Raw genomic sequence first — 21,530 nt, 5'->3', positions numbered from 1 at the left:
TGTGGCGAGACGTTATGCAGAGCAGCTGATGGGTGTGGATGGAGATGAGGACGGGGCAGATGGCACACAGCGGACACACTTGATGCGTCTTGACATCAGCAGCGGGGTGACTCATAAGCAGAGCAGCAACAAATCTGGGTTGTCTGGTCAGTGAGCCAGAAGATAAACTCGATTTTTTTTGACTTGCAGCACGATGGGAGGCTTCACTGAGAATTCAAGGATTGGAGAGTCAGGGTCGAGGTTTTTTTCGTCAAAGCCTGGGTCATGGAGGGTTAGGCTCAAAAGGAAGGATTTGGAGGTGTCCCGTTTACTCCCTACCTGGGGAGGCAGCGTCCCCATCCAGCAGGTTGTCGTCCTCGGTGGTGTGGAAGTCCATGATGACGCCGGCTCCATCCAGCAGCTCCTCGTCGCTGCTGGCGCTGGCGATGCTGTTGTAGCTGTTCCTGCAGTAGCCTCTGTGGTACAGCTGCTCCGACTCCATTTAGCGACGCGCCGGTGCCCTGGATGATAAGGAGGGAGGGAAAGGAGGGGGGTGGTGGAGATATACACACCGTGTTTGTGAGGATGCTAGATTATAGAGTCTACAGGGTGAAAGTGAGCCTCCTAGGTACACAGATGAGAAGGGTAGGTTGTTAACGTGCATACTGACTGATGGGTAAACAGCAGAGACAGACGGATACACACATTTACAGTCCGGCAAAACTTAATATCGAACGACACACCACAAGAAACACAACCTGTTTCCAGCGCTAACACATAAAAACTGAGCTGAAACAAAACCCTCTGTTCCGCTCATTGATTCAGTCCCTCTATGACACTTCTGTCCCGTTAGACGCAGACAATGAGAAAGTATCAAGCACAGTTTCATAGTGTAGATAACCTTGAAAGATTAGAGAGACAGTCCGACAGAAATCCTGAAACCGCTGGAGCGCAGGCCAGCGGACGATAAAGTAAAACAAAGAGGGAGTGAGGTGTGGGAGGAACGAGACAGCAGTGATACACTGGATACATTAGAGTTTCAGATGAATGTGGGCTGTCAGTGGTGGCGGAGATGGAGAGAAAGATGTTTAATGATGATGATGAAGATGATGATGATGATGGGCTCATGAGCCCCGTGTCCCTCCACGCCAGCTTGATTAATCATCATCCTGTTTTTCAGCCTTTCAAATATGGAGAGCTGCTTCTCTCTGTTTGAGATCATGTCAAGCTGTGGCCTCGTCCGGTCGTCCAGTAATCGAAAAGGTCGTTGGTTCGATTCTCGGAAAATAATCATTAGTTGCAGCTCGAGAGAGAGCAATGGAATAAATTAATTTTCAAGTATCTGTAGTGAAAAGATGGGACATCTGTCTCCACCCAGGCGAGCAATTCAACATATACGGATATTTATTTGAGTTTAAATTGAGATTTCCTCACTCGCAAATCCTTATTTTCCCTGTAAATCGCTCCAAAATACATAATTCTACTGAAAAAGTCAAATCCAAATAATGTAAAAGTGCCGGGGGGAGGCTGAAAAACTGGTCTGACTGGATGAATAAAGCTACTGTTTAATGAAAGTGACATAAAGTTACATTCAGACATTAAAAGAAAGACAGCTTGGACTTTTCCTTTCTGTCTTTTATCTTCGTTGTTTTTATAAATCTGTAACTTTCCTTAAGATATCACATAAAATGTCAGCGATGTTATAACGTCCTGTTCGCCTCAAAGTCAAGGTGTATTTATAGACTGAGGGATTAAAACGACACATGGACAATCTCTGATAACTCAACTCTGCTCAAATCTCGCCCCCCTGTGGAGAGGGTGGACACTACACCAGACTCTGTGACCACAAAGGCAGCGACAGATGAAGTGACCTGAGGTGATCCCCCAGCAGGCCAAACACAACGACGCCTAAAATTACAGATAACCTGGAGATATTTATAGGATTGTCAGCCCGGAGGCCTGATGAGTCACAGAGTAATAAAGAAAAAGAGAGTTCAGGAGAAAGATAGAAATGTAACGTGTCCTGTCGCTGCAGCCTGACTGATCTTCAGTAATCCTTCACGGTCTGAAAGGCGACTCCTCACTCCTCCGTATCTCTGTGAAAAAGAGCCGGGCCTAATAGATTTCTGAGCTCCCTCCATATCAACCTGAATGGATTTGATTTCCTACTGATTTTTTTTTGTGCTGCGGACTTTGTAAAGTGACATAATGAAAAGGAAGTGAAGAAAAAGAAAAGTTGGAGTCAGCTCCGTCCATTCAGGAAGTGAAAAGTGCTTTTGTAGCAAAAAGATTAGAGAAGTAAATGTCACGTCGACTTGTACGACCGAAGGTGAAATACATTTTTTTAAAAATTGAGAGTTTTAGGATGAGCCAGACTTTTCTTTATATGTGGACAATTCACAAGTCATGGTCGTCTCTACATTAACATTTTGTGAGGAGAGCTTTGAGCGAGAGGCTTGTGAAGATGACAACATGATGGTCGGGCTGTCGTAGAAAACTCTGTGCTTCATTTTCACGAGGAAATCAAAGCGGCATCCGTCTTTCACCTTGCTCCCACACGTCTGGGGATGTTCGCATAAAACTGAACCTTCTTTAACCTCGTAAAGTTGTACGATTTTAGAGATGATGAGTCACGTTTGGCGATGCCAGAAGGTTTGTGAGGTTCGGTAAACAGCGAACAGGCATCCAAGCAACAAAGAAAAACACCAGGCAGGGATGAAGCACCATTTTACAATCAAAACATTAATTGTAATGATCACAGCCCCACAAATTGGACACATACAGCAAACAAACAACTTTTAGTGTCTCCTCATATTCCTGCTAAGATCTCAAAATGCAGCTCTCCTAACTATTAATGAAAGAAATATGAATAAAACATCAGCAGGTAAACTTCCCAAGCCTCTTTCTTTGGGATCGCCTCATGTCTGTTTCATTGTACCCACGGTAGGTGACACAACTTTTGTGTGTTTTGCTGATGTTGCTTATTTGCTGATGCCTTTCAGCCGTGCTTTGTGACACTGGGCTATAATAAACTTTGACTTGACATATGTTTGGCAGCTCTGAACAGCATTTGGCTAACCAACAAAGCTAATATCAGCCCGTCCAATTTTTCTCTGGTCGGACAACAGCGCCGTCCCCACTCCCCTTTAGATGTGCTGGCTGTTGCGCTGGAGCTCACTCACCTCTGACAAATAAATCCAGACACTTTGGTATGACAGTAATACCACATTTCGGCCCAACCTCTCATGAACAAAAGCCTTCCGCAAACACCAACAGCGAAACTGAAGACCGCTTAATCCTCTCCGGCACAAACTCTACAATGTGAGGCAAAGAGGAAAGAGAAACTTTCCCCTGCGCCAACGAGCACACTGGTTCACCATGAGACGGGACTTCCCTTTGAGCTATATCGAATCAGCGTGGCCAGGAAATTCAATTCAGCTCGTTTGCGGAGTCAACGTCGAGGGTGGAGATCTTGTAGGCGCTCACGTGATGTCTCTGCTCTTTGACCTTTAGTCATACTGCAGAGCTGACCCTAAGCCTGAGCATCAGACTGGCATTTAAACTATTCTGCTTATTAACATCCACCTTTAAGCTCCTGCGACTTCTTTCTTTTGTGGTAGCTCTTAGGCTTAAAGGGAACACACACTTCAGCCCAGCAGGAGCGCTCATTCATGCAGCAAATTAAAGTGAGCGTATAAAATGCATGTTTTAAAAGGTGTTTAATTATCTTTTCAGATAGACCGTTCCGAAGTGAACTGCGCTGCAGAGCCTCTCGACGTTGTTCGGCTTTAATAAGACTTGTCATCTTTCCTCCTCCTTCTCTCTGCTGGTGACATTTGATAGCTGTAATTATGACGGTCTGCAGCACCGTCGGTCGTTTCTCCCTCGCTCTTTGCGACAGTAATCAAAACAGTAATTACGCCGGGGAGAAAAGACTGTGTCGATTTATCGAGGAGCTACTACCCTACGAGTCAGATTTCATTTCAGCGTGTGAGGATGCGCATGAGCTAAGGACAAGGGAGGAGTGTGTGTGTCTGTCGATAACAGCGGCCGAACAGACGTAATCAACAGCCAGGGAAACAAAACGTTACAGGGTCTGCTGATGCTGCACAACTAGTTGAGCCGCGAGGGGCTTTATCTTCCTCCGTCTGGTCACTACGGAGGTGTTGCCCAGGCGTCCGTTGCTGGGATGTGACTCAGCGTTTTGCCTCTAACCGACAGGCTCACACCTCCTCCACAGACGGGGCCAATGTGTCGACACACATCCTTCAAAAAGACAGAGAGCGCTCAATATGTATAGATTGTTTCGTAGCAAAACATCCAGCGTACAAAACACAACAGAGAGCTTTCATCCCTCACAGTTAACAGCATTCAGCTGGGGTTGGGCCGATGTCAACGTTTTCATCTGGAACCAGTAAATGTTTGAATCTGAAATGATGAAGTGGAGCATGAGGGTGCAACGGACCACAAAACTCATGGTTCGGATCAAATCTTGGTTTTAAGTCACAGAACAGAGCATTTAAATGAATTAGCTTGATTTAAAAAAGCCGCTTTAGCTGCATCTCTGGGATTTCTCCATTTTTAAAAAGGTACATTTCAAATCTGTTCCCTGCTACTCTGCGACTGCGAGACATTTTCAACTTATAAGTTAATTGTAACGTATAAAATTACACAATTTTATAAAATCTCGAAAAAACTGTATGGGTCAGACTCTACTTTTGATTGATTAATTACAGTTCTACAAATGAGAACATGAGCTTGGTTGTCACTGTATCTTAAAGGGACATTTTGACTTTTTGGGATGCTAGCTACAGTGTGCTGCTAAAGACAGAGGAAGTTCCTACTTTTACAAAATGAATGCTGAGAGATGAATAATACATGTCGTCTCTGGCCTACAGGGAGAGTCAAAGAAACGCAGCCATTGAAGAAATCCTTCAGTGTGTGTGTGTGTGTGTGTGTGTGCTGTCAGTGAGGCTTTGTCAGCTATCAATTTCATCCAGCCTACGCCAGTCTGAGAATATCATTTTCCTTGAGAGACAGCGGTGGATACATCCTAGAAATAAACGCGAGTCGACTGAGAGTATATGTTCTGGATTGAAGTTGATTCAGGTACCTCAATACGCTGCAAACTGTGTGCTTTAAATTATAAAACTCCTTCTAGAGATGTAAAATCAAAGCCGATGTTTTCAGCTGACACATATCAGGATGTGAAAGACAAAACAATGATTTAGCAACCGAAAACATTCATCTTTGCCGTCTTGTGTAATCTGACAGTCTACTTTCAGATGAACAATATAAACAATGCAAGAAGAGCGTGGGTGATCTTATGCGACATTAGAGGATGGAGATAAACGCTGACTGTCAGACTGTGAATGAAAACGCTCAGGTCATGCTTGACAGAATGGAGGCAAACACTCCAGACAGACATAACACAATCAGGAGCACTGATTAAACCAGCAGCGATAGCAAATCAAATAAGAAGCTTTGCAGCAGCGTCTGTGCCCTGACCTGTCTGTAACCGCCGGGTGGAAAGAGGGAAAACTGCCACGGACTCTTGATTCTGCTGCGAGGGGAGAGTCGTCTAATCATAGATCGTGAATATATAATCGGATGCTTGAAAAGACGGCAGCAGGGAAACATTAACTTGAGGAAACTTGAGGACACGTGCAGAGTCCCCTGACCTCAGTATGTCCGACCTGCTGTCTACTGCCGCTGCAATGATTCGCCAGTCGAGGAAACATTAACTTCAGTTTTGATGACGAGCAATAATGACAAACCTTTGCTGGTTCGAGCTTCTAATATGGGAGTGTTTGCTCTACTAAAATGTGCAGAATTGGTGAAAACCCAACGATATTCAGTTTACTATCGTAGAAGACTAAAAAAACAAGCTGTAACCGGTGAAAATTGGGTATTTTTGCCCCAAAAATCACTTGAATGATAAATTAATTTCAGTTTTAAATTTACAGTTTTAAATTAATTTATCAAGGAAAAGGTCCAAAAAGCCAAAGACATTCAATTCACAACCATAGAAGACTATGAAAACAAGATGTAAGCAGTGAATTTTTGGCAATTTTGCCCCAAAAAGGGAATAAACTGATTTATCAACTAAAATTAACCCAATAAACCCAAAATTAATATATTTTATATTAGCCCAAGTTGACAGATTTAATAACTTAACTTATCCAGGAGAGAAAAACACAAAGATATTCAGTTTATTATTATTGAAGACTAAGAAAACAGGTTGTAACCAATAAATTTAGGGCATTTTTTGCTCCAAATAATGATTTAAAACGTGAATACATTTCTAAATAGGCTACCAAATAACTTTATTTTGATTGACTAATTGATTGATCGACTAAAAGTTAACAGTGAACATTGAATTTGGGGCTTTTTCTGCCCAAAAATGGACTTAAACGATCAGCTAATATATCAGCATCAACTCTAAAATCCAGCATCGGTCTGACTCTAATAAAATGTTCAGAGCAATTACAGTTATTAAATTTTATATTAGCCCACGCTGACAGATTTAATAACTTAAAAACCCAATGAAATTCAGTTTTTTATTATACGAGTAAGAAAAAAAGTTGTAACCAATGAATTTTTTGCATTTTTGCCCAAAGTAATGATGCCAAATAATTTTCTTTTCATCAGCTTATTGATTAATCAACTTTTCATAGTATTTCAGAGTAAATGATGATGGAAACCCACACTTTTTAAAGTCTACAGCTGCTTTGGCTGTCAGTGACATGGTGTCAGTGTGGTGACATGAGGAGGAAAGCTTGTTTTAAGACCTCACATGGCTGAAGAGGGCAGAAAGTACCAGCTCAACACTGCTGATGATGAGGAACAACCATGACAGAGCTAGCATGGCGACAGACAGCGAGCTAGCCGTGCTATATGAACGCCACATCTGCATTACATGGAGGGGGGAGAGGGAAAAAAGAGGAGAAAGAGGGTAATGTTAGCATGCAGACATTAGATTTTTCAGGTTCAGTTTTCCTTTCCTGCAGCTGAGGGCCTGACTCCACAAAAAGCGTCAAATAAACCCCCCAAAAAATACTCAGACGCTGGGAATTTTCTGTTGAGTTAGCCTCCGAGCTAGCTAAGACGCCAAGCTAGCACCTGCTCGGGCAGCGAGATGTGAGATCAACCTGTGAGCTCACTGAATGTGACATCGACAGGAGGAAGGATGGATGGATGATGGATGGATGGATGCATGGCCTCGGGTGGTGAAACACACACATCTCTTTATTTTTCTCTACAGTCGTCACCCGCAGATCACAAAACAACAAACTCTTACCTTCCTGATGCCTCAAATCCAGCTCGGACACGACGGTTCATCCTTCTCCTGAGCTCAAACGAGGGTGGTTTTTTTTGTGGTTTTTTTCCCCCTTTACTCGAGTGGATTTGACATTCTCCTCATCATCATGATGGTGTTTTCTTTTTTCAGTCCCATTCCTGTGTCAGTGACGTTCACTTCCTGTTACCCATCTCCCATCTCCCATCTCCATCCCAGCAGCAGCAGCAGCAGCAGCAGCTCTGTGATAGTAAAAAAACAGGCAGGAAGCAAGAAAATGTGATCAATTATTCATCCAGCCACTGCAACCACAAGGCTGCAGGAACATAATGGAGGCTGCAGCTGCATGTGTCATTAAACAAGCAGAGAAATTACACATTTAAATATCATTTTAGACTGTTTATGGTTTTTTTTGACTCTTTGTTGCCAGTGGTGGGAAGTAACTAAGTACTTTTACTCAAAAATACTCAAAAGTCACACTTAAAAGTGAAGATATCCTGTTGAAATATAACTTTGGTAAAAGTGAAAGTCACCCATATGGAAAGTACTTGAGTATTAGTCTTAAAGTATCTGATATAAATGTACTCAAGTGTCAAAAGTAGGTTTTTCTGGCTGCCGATATTATAAATACATTTTGAAATGTGTCACTTTGGCTCTGATGCAGCATGTAATCTGCAAAGTAACTCATAACTAAAATTGCCGAATAAATGTAGTGGAGCAAAAGTAGAAAATGTAGTGGAGGGGAAGTATAAAGTAGCAGAAAATGGAAATACTCAAATCAAGTAAAATCAGTAAATCAAAACTGTACTTGCATTAAATCACATTACAGGAAATTCACAATCTACACATTAATGCATCCAATAATTATAATCCAATTAATATAATGATGTGACTCTGAAAGGGGCCTTTCTGCATAACGAGCACTCGCGGCTGATACTTTTGTACATTTACATAAGCATGAGTTTGATTGCAGGACTTATTTTGTAGTATTTTTATACTGTGGTGTTGCTGCTTTTACTTAAGTAAATGATTTGAGTATTTTCTCCACCACTGTTGGTTAGATAAAAGATACAGAAAGATATATTTATGTATAATTTCACATATTAGAGCATGAAATGTAAGTAATATGTGCTTCCATCAAGCAAAAGGAAGAATTTGTAATTGAAGACAAACACACCAAGTGAAAAGTGTTTTTCAGATGTTTCAGTTGACAACAGCTTTTAATTCAAACACAGAGAAACACATATTTATTTGTGCAGATCCACTCATGCCCACAGATCCATACATATCAGCAATCGAGCTGGAAACAGGAATGTTTTACTGTCAGTGTTTCTTATATTCTTACAACCCAACAGCACCATCTACTGACCAGCGTGAGTCACATCACCTACAGACTCATTTGGTCTGAGCTGATCGTGTTGATGGGAACACACAAATCAGCTGAATGCAACTGTGAATAAGATGATTTAATGCAGCGACGACTCAAAAATTACACTAAAACAATCTGAGGAAGGAGCAAAAGCAGAAGTGGCTGGTTTCTGCCTTAACCACAAGCAAATAATCTGCACTTCACACTTGTGTCTTGTCAAGAGCAGGACCAATACTCCGTGTTTACACTTCCCTGATATTTATTCATTCAAAAGCTTCATTTGACAAGAAAGTATCCTGGAAAAATCACGTTCCCACTGTCTCTTGTAGTCAAGTCTTCTCCAGACTCTGATAGAAACCAGCGTCTCTGCGGTGCTGTTGGACCGGCATGTTCCTCCTGATGCTGCTGACCTTCTCCAGGTTGATCTCCACCAGCACCATGCCCGGCTTCTCCCCTCCACAGTCGCCCAGCACCTCGCCCCAGGGGTCCACCGCCAGGGCGTGGCCGTACGACGAGCGCTTCTCGTGATGCGGGCCGACCTGCGCCGCCGCCAGGACGAAACACTGAGTCTCGATTGCCCGTGCACGGAGCAACACCTGGGAATAATAAACACAGGAAGTTTGTGTTTGCTTGGGTTTGTATCTCAGCCCAGCCTGTCGTCTTATCACGACTCGACCCACCTCCCAGTGAGCGGCTCCTGTTGCTACAGTGAAGGCTGATGGGTACGTCAGAATCTCGGCCCCGTGCCGTTGCAGAGCCAGCGACAACTCGGGGAATCTCAGATCATAGCAGGTGCCGAGGCCAACCTGTGGCAAGAACATTAAAATGCTCAAAACAAACCAGAGAACACAAACAGATCTTAATACTGAACTACAGCAGGGAAGCTCAGACTGGATCCACAACATGGCAGAAGATTGAAGCGAGAAAAATGTGCCTTTTATCCCCTGATACGACGAATGCATTCGGTTTATACGAGGGGTGAGTCAGCTCCTTCAACCTTAGGTCATGAAGTTCTCAATCAACCCCTGTAGGTCTGCTTGATGATGATTATCTCAGAAAACGACACCTTTCCGATGGGAGTCTGGACTGGCGACACGAGGGTGGGTCCGGGGATGGTGAAGGCACTTTCTTTAAGGGAAACCCCTTTCTCTGGCAGCTCCACATCAAACAGATGGGACTTCCTGTAGACTGAAACGATGTCACCTGTGGGTGAAAAGACAGTGTGTGAGTGTGAGTGTGTATTTGGACTGCGGGTTGAATATGATTGTTCAATGGAGACCACCTTTATCATTGATTATGATGTGACTGTTGTAGATCCGTCGGTCGGACTCCCAGTCATGTCCTCGCTCATGAAATCCTCCAAGAGACAGCCAAACCTGCAACTTCCTGGAAGAAGGAGAGGTTAATATACCAGAAGGAATCCTTGACGATAGTGGAGATGATGCACATCTCGTCGTTGATCTTGTATCTTCTGAAAAATATCTTCCAGCAGAGCAAGACTGAACACACTTTTCTGTGTGGAAAGCCAAGTAAATCACCTTAAACAAAGCCTAAAAGTGGTACATACGTCAAGGTTTCCTAATAGCAGACATTAAAAAATGTCTACCTGGCCAGCTGAGTGTATTGTGAGATTGTGTCTCCTGTCAGGCTCTCAGACAGCGACAGGGTCTCCTCCCGACTGGATCCGATGTAGTCGAAGCCCTCAGGCAGGAAGACCATGCTGGCCCCTCGCTCCTTGGCCTCCTCCACCAGCTGTTTACAGGCAGAGAAGTTGGCCTGTTTGTCCGGGGTGGCCGTCACCTGGCACACTGCAGCCACCGGCCGAGGTAAAGTCGACATCCTGCGCAGAGAAGAGGTTGTCGTTGCTGCATGCCAGGCAAAGACTTCAGTTCAGTCGTGGCTGATCATTAACAGAACTAGTTACTCTGGTGTATATTTATTGCATAATGTTGTACAGCTCTGCACCCACGGTGATCTTACTAGGATAATAAATAAAAACTCTACACAATACTCTGATTTCCATCCATCCATCGTGTATAGAAGGCTAGATATCAAAACAACATATTCACTTGTGTAGGATAATAAACATACCTGTTTTGCAGCTTGATCTGTTGTCTCCAAGCTGGGTGAGAGGCCAAATATCTTGCAGATGTTCCCAAAATGCACCTGAATGTGATCATTGGTCCGGGTGACGTAAACGGCGTCACCTTCCCTGTTTAGTTCATGTTACTGGACATGTTTGGCTCAGTAGTGTGTTCACTGTACAGCAGGAAGGATCAGCGAGCTACTTTCTTCTTCTCTGCTCTAAAAACCAGCACAAAGTCACACTGTCTCCACCTGGTGGAGAGTGTGAAGTGTACGGGGAGACTGATTTTTGTGAGTAAAATATGCTTGACCAAATCTAGGAGATTTTATGCCGCCTTTTCAGTATTCAGAACATGACATTTGCTTTCTCTGGATACCTCTTGTGAAGTCTCTTTTTTGGCTCTATTTAGTTTGTGCTACATTAAAATCACAGGGAAAACACTCACTGGCTTTGGCAGGCCACCACTTCTGTTTTTTCCCATAGTAGAGTAGAGAAAGACATCAGCTCTTTAGTTAGCTGTAAGTATTATAATGGGTCTATCTTACTATGGTCTATAGAAGCCCATTTCTGCAAATATGCCTTAAAAAAGATGCGGTGAGTCATTATACTGAGAAACTCAAATCTCAAAACACATAATGATAAATATTCTCAAAATAATGACTTAGCTTATTAGAAATAATGAGATTTCTTTTTTAATAATGACTTACTTATTTCAAAAATAATGATAGCATCTTAAAATAATGACTTATTAAATCAAAATAATGACAAACTTTCACAAAATAATAACTTAAAATCACAAAAATCTCATCCCTCCAAACTGGACCGCATTTCCACACAGGCGCTGGTCAACCAGCTCTACACTTCCGGGCCGGGGTCCTTCGCAGCAACACCCTTCCAAGATGGCAGCCAACAGTAGCAGCACGGGTAGCAAATCCAGCAACAGTGCCGGTGGAAAACAGTCCGGCCCGTCTGCCGAACAGGTACCCGAACCTCCACCTCGGCCTTCTTTAGTCGGTACACGTTTTGTGGTTGTCGCTCAGCCGCGTCAGGCGAAGCTAACGGCGCTAATCTGACTCCCAGCTAGCCGAGGCTAACGTTAGCTTCCCCATCGCCATCATCGTTCTGCTTTCTCACCATAAAGCGCTGTAACGGGGAGAGCCAGGGTGAAGCCACACACATTGATTTCATCTTAACAAGAGATTATCACCGGTTTGTGCTCCTATCAACCAGTGTAATAAAGGTTATATGCTTTTAATTAGCATACGCCTCACAAGGGGAAGGTGTGCTGTACCGAGTGGTAGGTCTTGTCCAGCTCAAGACCGTGTGAGAGCTATTTTTATCACTGAGGACCACACAGTCCTATTTTACTAACGTCAAAGTACACCAAGTATTCAGATCCTTTTCTGAACTACACGTAGAAGTACTTCTATGTAATACTATGTTGTAAAAGTATTTTGTAAAAATACAGAACTGAAAATATATTCAGAAAGTCGGGCTCCAACTAGCAAATATTTTCACTTTAAATCATTCTGACAATTATTTTATGAGTTAATCTGTTAAATTAAATCTCTAAAAGTCAGAAATAACTTTGAAATGTCTATCACAATTTCATACAGTACAGCCTTTAACATTTTAAAGGCTGGCACTGGTGATTTTACTGGTGATATTACAAATATTTATTAATAATAATAAAATAACTCTGATCTATCGTCTCTCAACCAAATAATTCATTCATTCACCAGCAATTTTGGCTCTAAAAGGAAGTATCAAAATCAAAGAACTCATCAATCAGCTCATAAATCAACCGGTTAGATCGTGTTACAACTTCTTGGAGTTAATTTTACCGATCAGCAGGCATAAATCCAAAGTATTGAATTGTAAAGATACAATATTGAGAGCAAGCACCTCTCCTGGTAACAATCAGATGTACTTTACCTCATTAATCATTAACTTGCTTAATTGATGATCACAACTGGAATGTTTCATGATTACAGAACTGATTAAATCTACGACTAACATTGACAACACAAGTCTTTGTGTCTGTATTGTGTCTGACGGTGTATATTTCTGTGTGACAGGTGGTGGCAACATTTCAGAGGATGCGTCAGGAGCAGCGCAGTATGGCCTCTAAAGCTGCAGAGTTTGAGATGGACATCAACGAACACAGGTCGGCAGCCTTTCTGATTCGCCGTCACCTCATTTCATATTTGATCAAGAAAGATATTTCCTGAGCAGCTAACTGGCTCTGTTAGGTGCCTTGATTGCGTCGTTTTTGGTTGGTAACATATTTTATTCCTCATGCAGCTTAGTAATTGAAACCCTGAAGGATGTGGACCCTTCAAGGAAATGCTTTCGTCTAGTAGGAGGCGTGTTGGTGGAGAGGACGGTTAAAGAAGTTCTACCAGCCTTGGAATCCCACAAAGAACAGGTGATGGTTGAGAAAAGGACAACAAATGTACTTCTAGATGCATACATTTTAATATATTCATTAAAAACAAGGAGAAAACTTCAGGCACAAATCAAAAATTTAGTAGAAAAAAGTCTCACTCTTTTCCATTTCCCCCCTCGCAGATCTCCAAAATAATCGAGACCATCAACACACAGATGCAGACGAAAGGACGGGAGCTCACAGAGTACAGGGAACGCTACAACATCCGGTTGGTAGGAGAGGGTGAATCAGACGCACAAGGCCAGTCGGCGTCTTCGAGGGACAGCGAAGGAGGCGGGTCTAAAAGCGGAGCTGGCGTTTTAGTGTCGTAATTTGTGATGGTAGATCACGACAGTAGGGCCTTATGATTTCTGCAGTACTGAAAACACAGTTGGAGTCTCAAAATGTAGGTTGAAAAATTGAGCTTTTCACAGGATGACCTTGGTCGAGAAGATTGGTGAAATTTATGCTAAACATAATACACTTGGTATCAAAGTAAAGTACACAGTTCTCCGCTTACGTATGTGAATGCTAGTGTGTGTAGAAATTAAGGGTGTTTGTCTTGCATCTGCCTTGTCAGTGAAGCTGACTTTTTTTTATTTCTGAAATATTGTGGCATAAATTAAACGACTAAATTCAAGTACTTGTTTTAGTCTTACTTTCATCACACATGAGTGAGTAAATAGTTTACTGTATTAGATCACAGAGAATATTTTTTTCTCATGTAGGAAATAATTGTCAAAGTTCTGTTATTACAAAAAATCAAACATACAAGACATATGAATGCTCACAGTTATTAAATAAAACAAGATCAAAGTGCATTTTTAAGTAAACACGCTTTTGAATTTTGTAAACTTCATATTTTGGACTAACAACTTCAAAATTAGGAACAAATAAGTGCTGATTTCACAGGGCCCTAAAGTATGTTGAGCTGTGCAAATGAGTCACCCTTGCCAAGGCAGCACAGGTCCTGGAAGGCATTTTGACAACATGTGTTATGAGCATGAACCAGAGATTATACTGTAAACACGTCACTTTAGATCGAAACTAATCTGTCGGCTTTGTTGAACCTCCCTCTGTGAAATATGACTCCTAAAATCATCTCCACACATGCTCAGCTGGAAGTCAGTGCTACTGCCACACCTTAATAATAAAGCCCTGTCATTGAAAACACAATAAAACCTGTATTCTCTCTGATCTGTAGCACATGGTTGAGCTTTGAGTTGTTAATTTACTTTTTCTTAGCACAGGCTAAATTGAAGAAATGCCCCCTAGGACCTGATGTGTGCTGTCCACACTGTTTATGTAGTTGTGAGGAAAAAAACATGTTTTTGTTGATAGTCATGAATTAAAGAATGTCACAATTGTGCTTTATGTGGTGTCTTACATTCTTCTTACTGTATGGTGTGCTGATATTTCATGTATGTATGTGGTAGAAGTCATATTTAGATATAATAATAATGCAGTCAAATCAAATTGGGGTTGACTGATTGGCATCTTTATTCCACACAGGTTTGTCTTTCTGCACTGGTGGATGAAATTAAGGGCTGATAGATATTTTCATACAAGTGGAGCCTTCTACCCACAACCTCACCTTACATCCTTTATATTAGGCATATTTAACATTGGTGGTTTTCTAGGTAATTAAGTCAGTTTTAATATTATTTTTAAGACTTATCTCTGTTTCTGGCCTGTGACATGATCGGGTTTAATTCAAATGTAGGATAAAAACTGCATAAAATAACCCAAGAAGCTTCCATCATTGGCACTAATTGTACCACACGCTATTAATTAATTGGCTTGACAGTCTCATGTCTGCGTAAGTAAGCTTTGCATCTGTAAGATGGCAGCAACTTGCAACGTTGCCTTTTTGTTTTCTAGATAAAAACATTTTTAGACACTTTATTGAAGATGAATAGAAATATCATATGTATTTAGAGAAGACAGAGAAGTGTTTGATGGCCCAATCTTTAATGTTCTTTACTTTCACTACTCAAACTTAGTTAGGGATCTTGGGATGTAGGTGCATATACACATATATGTATGGATGTGCAATAAAAGTCAAATGAAATGTGTGGCATTATTTTTGGGGGCCAAAAATATTCAAAACACACGGAATAAACATGTGAAACACCAAAATATCTCAATATCCCAAACAAGTTTTGAGTAGTGTATTTGTCACATACACAGCTTAAAATACAACATGCAGCGAAACGCACTTTCAACCCTCTAATTATTGCTTACAGCTGTTAAGAAAAACAAAAAAGAGAGAGAGAATGAGAGATGAAATATAAAGTTAAACCATTATAAATAAAGATATAATAATATATCATGCATACATGTATAATTGCTAGACTATTTACAAAACATACACTGCACATAAATATAAACTGTAATCAAATATCAATACAAATCGTAAAAAGTGATATGATACAGAATGAAAACAGTCTGCAGGGTTGTGTTTTGACTTTATAGTGCTTGTGTGCAGTTGTACGTCAAAAGGCTACATAAAAAGAGCGCCTGTCTGGATCAGTTTTGCATGTGACCACTAAATGTGACCACTGGATCATCTGCAGTGGACACAAGAAAACGAAAAGGGATTTTCGACGAGGATGGGATTCGAACCCACGCGTGCAGAGCACAATGGATTAGCAGTCCATCGCCTTAACCACTCGGCCACCTCGTCTTATGGACTCCTTCCCTATCGCAACTACATCTTTCTATAAGACACTTATCACACTGCTGTTATTACTTTAGTCTATCTCTACCACCCTCGCTCTCACGCAAACTGGAGAAGTAGTGACAATAGCCCTTTATTCGTAGCCGCGAGCCTCTCGAGCTAACAGCTAGCAGCGCCCCAGCACATAATTAGCCGGCGCCTTTCATCGCGACATTACGGTGATTACGTATGTACATGCGCCGCTGTCGCAGCAGCAGCAGCAGCAGCGCAGGATGGTCACAGCTGTGTTGTGTTTTGATGGCGATCACACAATCCGGGTTGAGTTTCATCGTTTTTATTCGTGCCGTCGAGGACCGTGTGACAATCCGGCGCAGCCTTGCCACGAGCCAGATCGATATGCAGTCAGGTATCGGTCGCATTTCCAGCCGACTAAGGCGGCGGTGTTAGCATTGTGCTAGCAATGTAGGCAACGCTAGCTGGGACGCCTGGACAGAAATAGCCAGCCCCTCGGAGAGAAACGGCAGCCTGCTCCGGTGTTTGGACCGGCTTTGTGTACAGTAGCGGGCCGGTGTGTAGCTCCTCTGGTATGCATCTCTCCAAGAAATGTTCCGCCTTCAAAGTGGTGCTGAGTGCTCTGCTGATCGTGGCGCTCCTGCAGCTCATATACCTGTCCTTCCTGTCCAAGTTTCACGGGAAGCAGCAGCGGTACCGGTACTCTGAGCTCTTTGGAGGCTCCGGGGGCAAGAAGAATGGACACCACGAGAAAAACACGCGGAAGGAGCGTCTGAGGTACTCGCTGTCCACCGGTGGGATCTTTGACAACAGCGGTCAGTACCGGGTCTACAAGAACTTGATCAAAAGCGACCTCACCACTAATCAGAAACCAGGATCCGATCCCAGCTCCAATGTCCTGGCTTTAGCCACGCACACGACCATCAACAACCTGCATCACCTGGAGTCTCTGCTGGAGAGGTGGCACAACCCTCTCTCTGTGGCCATATTCGCACATGGGCAAGATGTCAAGTTTGCCACAGCTCTGGTCTACGCGCTCAGCTTCTTCTGCCCTCAGATCCAATCCCTGGTGGACTTCCACTTGGTCTGCCTCTCGGGAGAGATGGCCAGTTTCCCTGATAAGGACCGTGAGCATTTTGCAGGTCTTGAGGACTGTGCCTCTGTCTTCTCCAGACTGGAGACCCACAGGGATAAGTACAAGAACTATGCCATCAGTGGAAACATCTCCTACCCCAACAATCTCCTTCGTAATGTCGCCCGGGGCGGCACGGAGTCCTCCTACATCCTGGTCATCGACATTGACATGATGCCGAGCGCTGACCTGCACCAGCAGTTCCTGGCCATGATCATGAGGCGTGAGCCAGCCGGCGACGAGGTGTTTGTCTTGCCTGCCTTCGAGATCCGCCACGCCAGGAAGATGCCCGCCAGCAAGACAGAGTTGGTTCAGCTCTACCAGGTAGGTGAGGTGCGGCCGTTCTACGAAGAGCTGTGTCCTCGCTGTCAGGCCCCCACCAACTACTCGCAGTGGGTCAACAGCCACGTCAGGGACACGGACACCCTGGAAGTTGCCTACACCCTCACCTGGGCGGACCCCTGGGAGCCTTTCTACATCGGGCCCCACACTGTGCCGCTCTACGACGAGAACTTCAAGCAATATGGATTCAATCGCATCAGCCAGGTCTGTACAAAACTCAAAACTTCAGGTGCATGTATAAATTATTTAAGACTGGGAGATTCAGATGAAAGCTTGTAAGTGATCAATGAATGTTTTGGTCTATCAAGAAAAAAAAAGCTATAAATACATTCAGATAATCATAATTTTCCCTCAGCCAAAGATGAATTTGTTGACATAATTGCTTCCAACCAACCGTCCAAAACCCAAATATATTCAGTTTATTATAACTGAAGACTAATAAACTGACAGATATTCACATTTGAGAAGCAACAACCATCGAAATCTGGGTATTTTTTCTTGGATTAATGGATTATAAACTCTAATTATATCACGTATATCATCAGGGCTATCTCATATTGGGCTTGAGCCTTCACATTTTGTGACAGAACATACTGAGTTTATCGGTTTTTAGAGAGACAAGCGCGTCGACTTATTTCTCAAGTAATCAAATAGTTGTTCGGTCTATAAATTGTCAAAAAAATGTCGATCAGTGTTTCACAAAGCCCAAGATGACGTCCTCAAATGTCTTTTTTTGTCCACAACCCCAAGATATTCAGTTTAATATTCATTTACTGTCAAAGAGGAGTAAAGAAACTGGAAAAAATAGTATTTCTGCTTCAGTTTTGACCTCTTGGTTTCTTCTCCACTCCGTTGCCTTCTCTGCATCCCCTCACTCCTTCCTCTGGTCCATCTCCTCTCCCTTCATTGCCTCTTTTCTGACACCTGTTACGTTGTCCCATGATAAATGCTATCCATACTTTACTCTGCTCATTCTGTCTCCTTGCCCCTGCTCTAACCCGTCTTCCTCATGCCATCTTTCGTCAAACACATTTCCTCTCTTCCTCCTCGTTTCCCATCTGTCCTTCTTGATGTCACCTGTCTCCTCACCTCTGCACAATCTGTCACATCTCCCGTTCTCCTCCACCGTCTCACCTTTTCCCCCTCATCACTTCCCACTTGCATGTCTGCCTTCTCACCCTGTCCTTCCGTTCTCCCTCCAGGCCTGCGAGCTCCATGTGGCCGGATACAGGTTCTCGGTGCTGAGCTCAGCCTTTGTGGTGCACCGGGGCTTCAAGATCCAGGGGGAGTTCCACGCCAGGAAGGACGAGGAGAACAAACACAACCGGGTTTTGTTTCGCAGCTTCAAAGAGGGCCTGAAAACCAAATACCCATCCTCCAACCGACGATGCTGAGATCGGTCTCTCGTGAAATCTGTCTTCTGCTGAAACGATGGACGTACATTCTTTTTTCTCATTTTAACCAGATTTTGCTCTCCCTGCTCAAAACCTCCTAGTTTTTCTATGATTTCTTGTGATGACGGCACAGTCGGAGTTTAATCCAACTCTCGGGTTTATTTCAAGACCCTCTGAAAATGAGCAGAAGGGAGATGTTCTCTGGGGATTTCAGTGCTCGTCCTGCTAGTCGAGACTGAAAAGAAGAAATGATCATTCGAGATCGCAAAACTGGCTGATGACTCCTGAGATTTCTTTTTTTGTTTTTATCAAATGCGAATCTAAAAACCTGGATAGCATTTGACTGACGTTAATGTAAAAGCATATGAGGTACTGTAAAGTTTCTATTTTAAAATATGTTTGAGCTCGTCCTGATACAAAAATAGACGCATCAACGTGACTGTAAGACAGAGAGTCTCTCCATATTCACTCAGAGACATATCCTGTGAGAGTCCTTGGTTCATCGTGACATGAAGTTTAAGGCTCTACATTTCATGACAGCTGATCAAAAGTTGCCTTGCTCTTTAAAAGTACAGCTCATATCAAGCCATCACTCTGTGCAGTCAGAAGTACGGTCACATTAACAGGCCCGGTTAATAGTTATTTATTATCAAAGACAGAACCATAACTAGGCTCGTCACAATAACTACTTTGGGTTGGACCAGAAATAGCTGTAATCAATGATTTTAAAGTCATTTTAGGACCATTTTATGCCACTGATATAATGATGATATAATATCCTAGATAAAGGAAATAAAACCACACAATCCAACCAATAAATATATATAAAAAACAACATGCTAGATGCTGCGCCCAAGTCTTATAATATTAAAGAAAGCCCTGCCAGTGATTCAGGCATCATATTGGTTAAATGTTGTGACAATATGTCAACAGCCACATAAGGGAATATCGAGGTCAGCAAAAATGTACATACATCGGATAAGATACATACGATAAGATAACAACGTAATTACTGTGAAAGACCTAACTTTGATGTTATAGCTTTGTGCAAATATGTATTTAAAATGAAACTAGAATGGCACTCAGTAGAGCGCATACCTCTGCCCTGCCAAGGCCCAGCAGTCCCCTTGAAGTCAGTCAAGCCTAATCCAATATCAAACTCAATAGTCCTCAATAAACCACCTATAACTGCTTTAACATAATTTAAGATCACCTGATCAAGATCGACATCAAATCAGACTCGCTCACAGATACCAGCCAGCTGGTTACCATCTTATTGGCTATTGGAAAGACACACTCATCAGTCTGTAACAGAAAACAAACATGCATTTCATTTTCAGTTGCTCACTTGCCAAATGCTGGCAGAGTCCACACAACTGTCGCCTGGCTCCAGACATTTCTGTTAGATAGATATTTTCAGCTATTCCACAACAATGATGAAATTAAACAAAATGGCTATTCAGTCTGATTATCAGGGTTACTGCTACCCTTCAGTACAATGGGAGCCAACCCTGACAATCAGTTGTGTGCTCTGTCCACCAGATGGCAACAGGCACTTGAGTGTTTGAGCATACATTTGAGCCCGAAGTGAGTGTTGGAAACACTACAGCAGAACGCAGCGATTACACAACACCAGTGCTGTCTGGCGCTCAGGGGGATGTGAATCCACTCTGCGCCACAACTGTCAGCACATTTCAGACGTTTTCATAACCCTGGGAGTGCTTCTTTCTTGTTCTCGCCGCAAACTGTCTGAAGAGATTACTCACAAGGCATTAGCACAACAAAGCACTGGGGGAACTTTATACGGTACTGTAATTTTTGCCAAGACTGTGGAAAACTACTGTATTATAACACTGAGGATGCGACGGTGGTAGTCGGTTACATTATCTAGAGCTGTGGGGTTTTTTCCAACTCCGTCTACGATGTGTCTGCTGCAGGTACAAATGTAGCGCGGTTAATGGTAGATAAACATAACGCACAATCAAAATGTAAACCACAAACAAAAGCAGTCGGTGGAAATGTTTAGCTTAACACCACTAGAAAATAGCAAATTATTGATGGTACACATTATTCTGTAACCTAAAGGTACATACACTACATACAGTATTAAACCATGACTACCACTCTTATCATGTCTGTTTAGTGAAACTGCAAAGTATGCATATACAAGATATGTTTTAAGTGTTAAGTTGTTATGTAATTGTTGATTTTGGAGAGATTTACATAATTGTGTTCTTCTTCTTATGATATATTTATTGTGAAATTGTTTTTATTTAACTGGAGTGGGTTGAACCGTTTTTTTGTTTTTACCCCAAGCAGGACGACTGTAGCACGGGATTGTGTTTGGTTTGAAAAATCACTTTTATTCAGTATTTTTTGGAGTGAGATCAATTTCAACATATCTTCAAACAAACTTGTGTAACGACGTAGTGTGGAGCTTTATTTCTCATGTGTACTTTTCTTATTTGAAAATGCTTTTTTTTTTGTATTTATTATTTCTTTTGTGTTCACAAAACATAATGCCTGATTTGTATTGTTCGAATTTCTATTAAACCTACTGGATGACTTTTATTTGACAGATAACTGTCACTCATTTGACTTGAACACAATCAGTGGTGGAAAGTAACTAAATACTAAATACATGCTATAATTTAAGTACAATTTTGAGTTACTTTGAGTATTTCCATTTTCTGCTACCTTATACCTCCACTCTGCTAAAATTCAGAGGCAAATATTGCACATTTTGCTTCATTCAATTTATTTTACAACTTAAGTAACTTTCCACATTTAGTTTAAGAATAGAAAATATCA

At 42.3% G+C, this 21,530-nt stretch overlaps 4 protein-coding genes and 1 non-coding gene across 6 annotated transcripts in view; 2 read left to right on the top strand and 3 right to left on the bottom strand.

Annotated features, from left to right (window-relative positions):
• clcn3 (chloride channel 3) overlaps window positions 1-7,419 on the bottom strand; it is a 35,711-nt gene extending 28,292 nt beyond the window's left edge. The window contains exon 1 of the mRNA XM_073475299.1: window positions 7,280-7,419. The gene's annotated coding sequence lies outside the window, so the exon portion shown is untranslated. The remainder of the gene's footprint in view (window positions 1-7,279) is intronic.
• Window positions 7,420-8,466: 1,047 nt separating this feature from the next.
• nit1 (nitrilase 1) lies at window positions 8,467-10,911 on the bottom strand. 2 transcript variants are annotated; one of them, XM_073474904.1, is made up of 6 exons: window positions 10,737-10,911; window positions 10,252-10,485; window positions 9,928-10,031; window positions 9,712-9,848; window positions 9,326-9,451; window positions 8,467-9,241 (listed from the first exon to the last, which is right to left on the bottom strand). In XM_073474904.1, exons 1-6 carry the CDS (start codon window positions 10,823-10,825, stop codon window positions 8,975-8,977), a joined length of 957 nt encoding a protein of 318 aa, XP_073331005.1. In that variant the 5' UTR covers window positions 10,826-10,911; the 3' UTR covers window positions 8,467-8,974. The 2 variants fall into 2 exon arrangements, with proteins under 2 accessions (XP_073331005.1, XP_073331006.1); XM_073474905.1 differs by having other exon boundaries at window positions 8,887-9,241; window positions 10,252-10,510; window positions 10,737-10,821.
• A 680-nt stretch (window positions 10,912-11,591) lies between these two features.
• On the top strand, window positions 11,592-14,533 carry pfdn2 (prefoldin subunit 2). Its single transcript, XM_073474805.1, has 4 exons — window positions 11,592-11,711; window positions 12,810-12,898; window positions 13,036-13,159; window positions 13,303-14,533. Exons 1-4 carry the CDS (start codon window positions 11,631-11,633, stop codon window positions 13,489-13,491), a joined length of 483 nt encoding a protein of 160 aa, XP_073330906.1. The 5' UTR covers window positions 11,592-11,630; the 3' UTR covers window positions 13,492-14,533.
• A 1,230-nt stretch (window positions 14,534-15,763) lies between these two features.
• Window positions 15,764-15,845, bottom strand: trnas-gcu (transfer RNA serine (anticodon GCU)). Its single transcript has one exon. It is a non-coding gene; the product is annotated as a tRNA-Ser (tRNA).
• A 275-nt stretch (window positions 15,846-16,120) lies between these two features.
• On the top strand, window positions 16,121-21,290 carry b4gat1 (beta-1,4-glucuronyltransferase 1). The gene is made up of 2 exons (XM_073474452.1): window positions 16,121-17,529; window positions 18,528-21,290. Exons 1-2 carry the CDS (start codon window positions 16,426-16,428, stop codon window positions 18,717-18,719), a joined length of 1,296 nt encoding a protein of 431 aa, XP_073330553.1. The 5' UTR covers window positions 16,121-16,425; the 3' UTR covers window positions 18,720-21,290.
• Window positions 21,291-21,530: the final 240 nt, after the last annotated feature.

Source organism: Pagrus major, chromosome 10, assembly GCF_040436345.1.
Source record: "Pagrus major chromosome 10, Pma_NU_1.0".
Classification (NCBI taxonomy): Eukaryota; Metazoa; Chordata; class Actinopteri; order Spariformes; family Sparidae; genus Pagrus; species Pagrus major.
The sequence above is the reverse complement of the archived record's forward strand: the minus strand, read 5'-3'. Positions and strand labels throughout refer to the sequence as shown.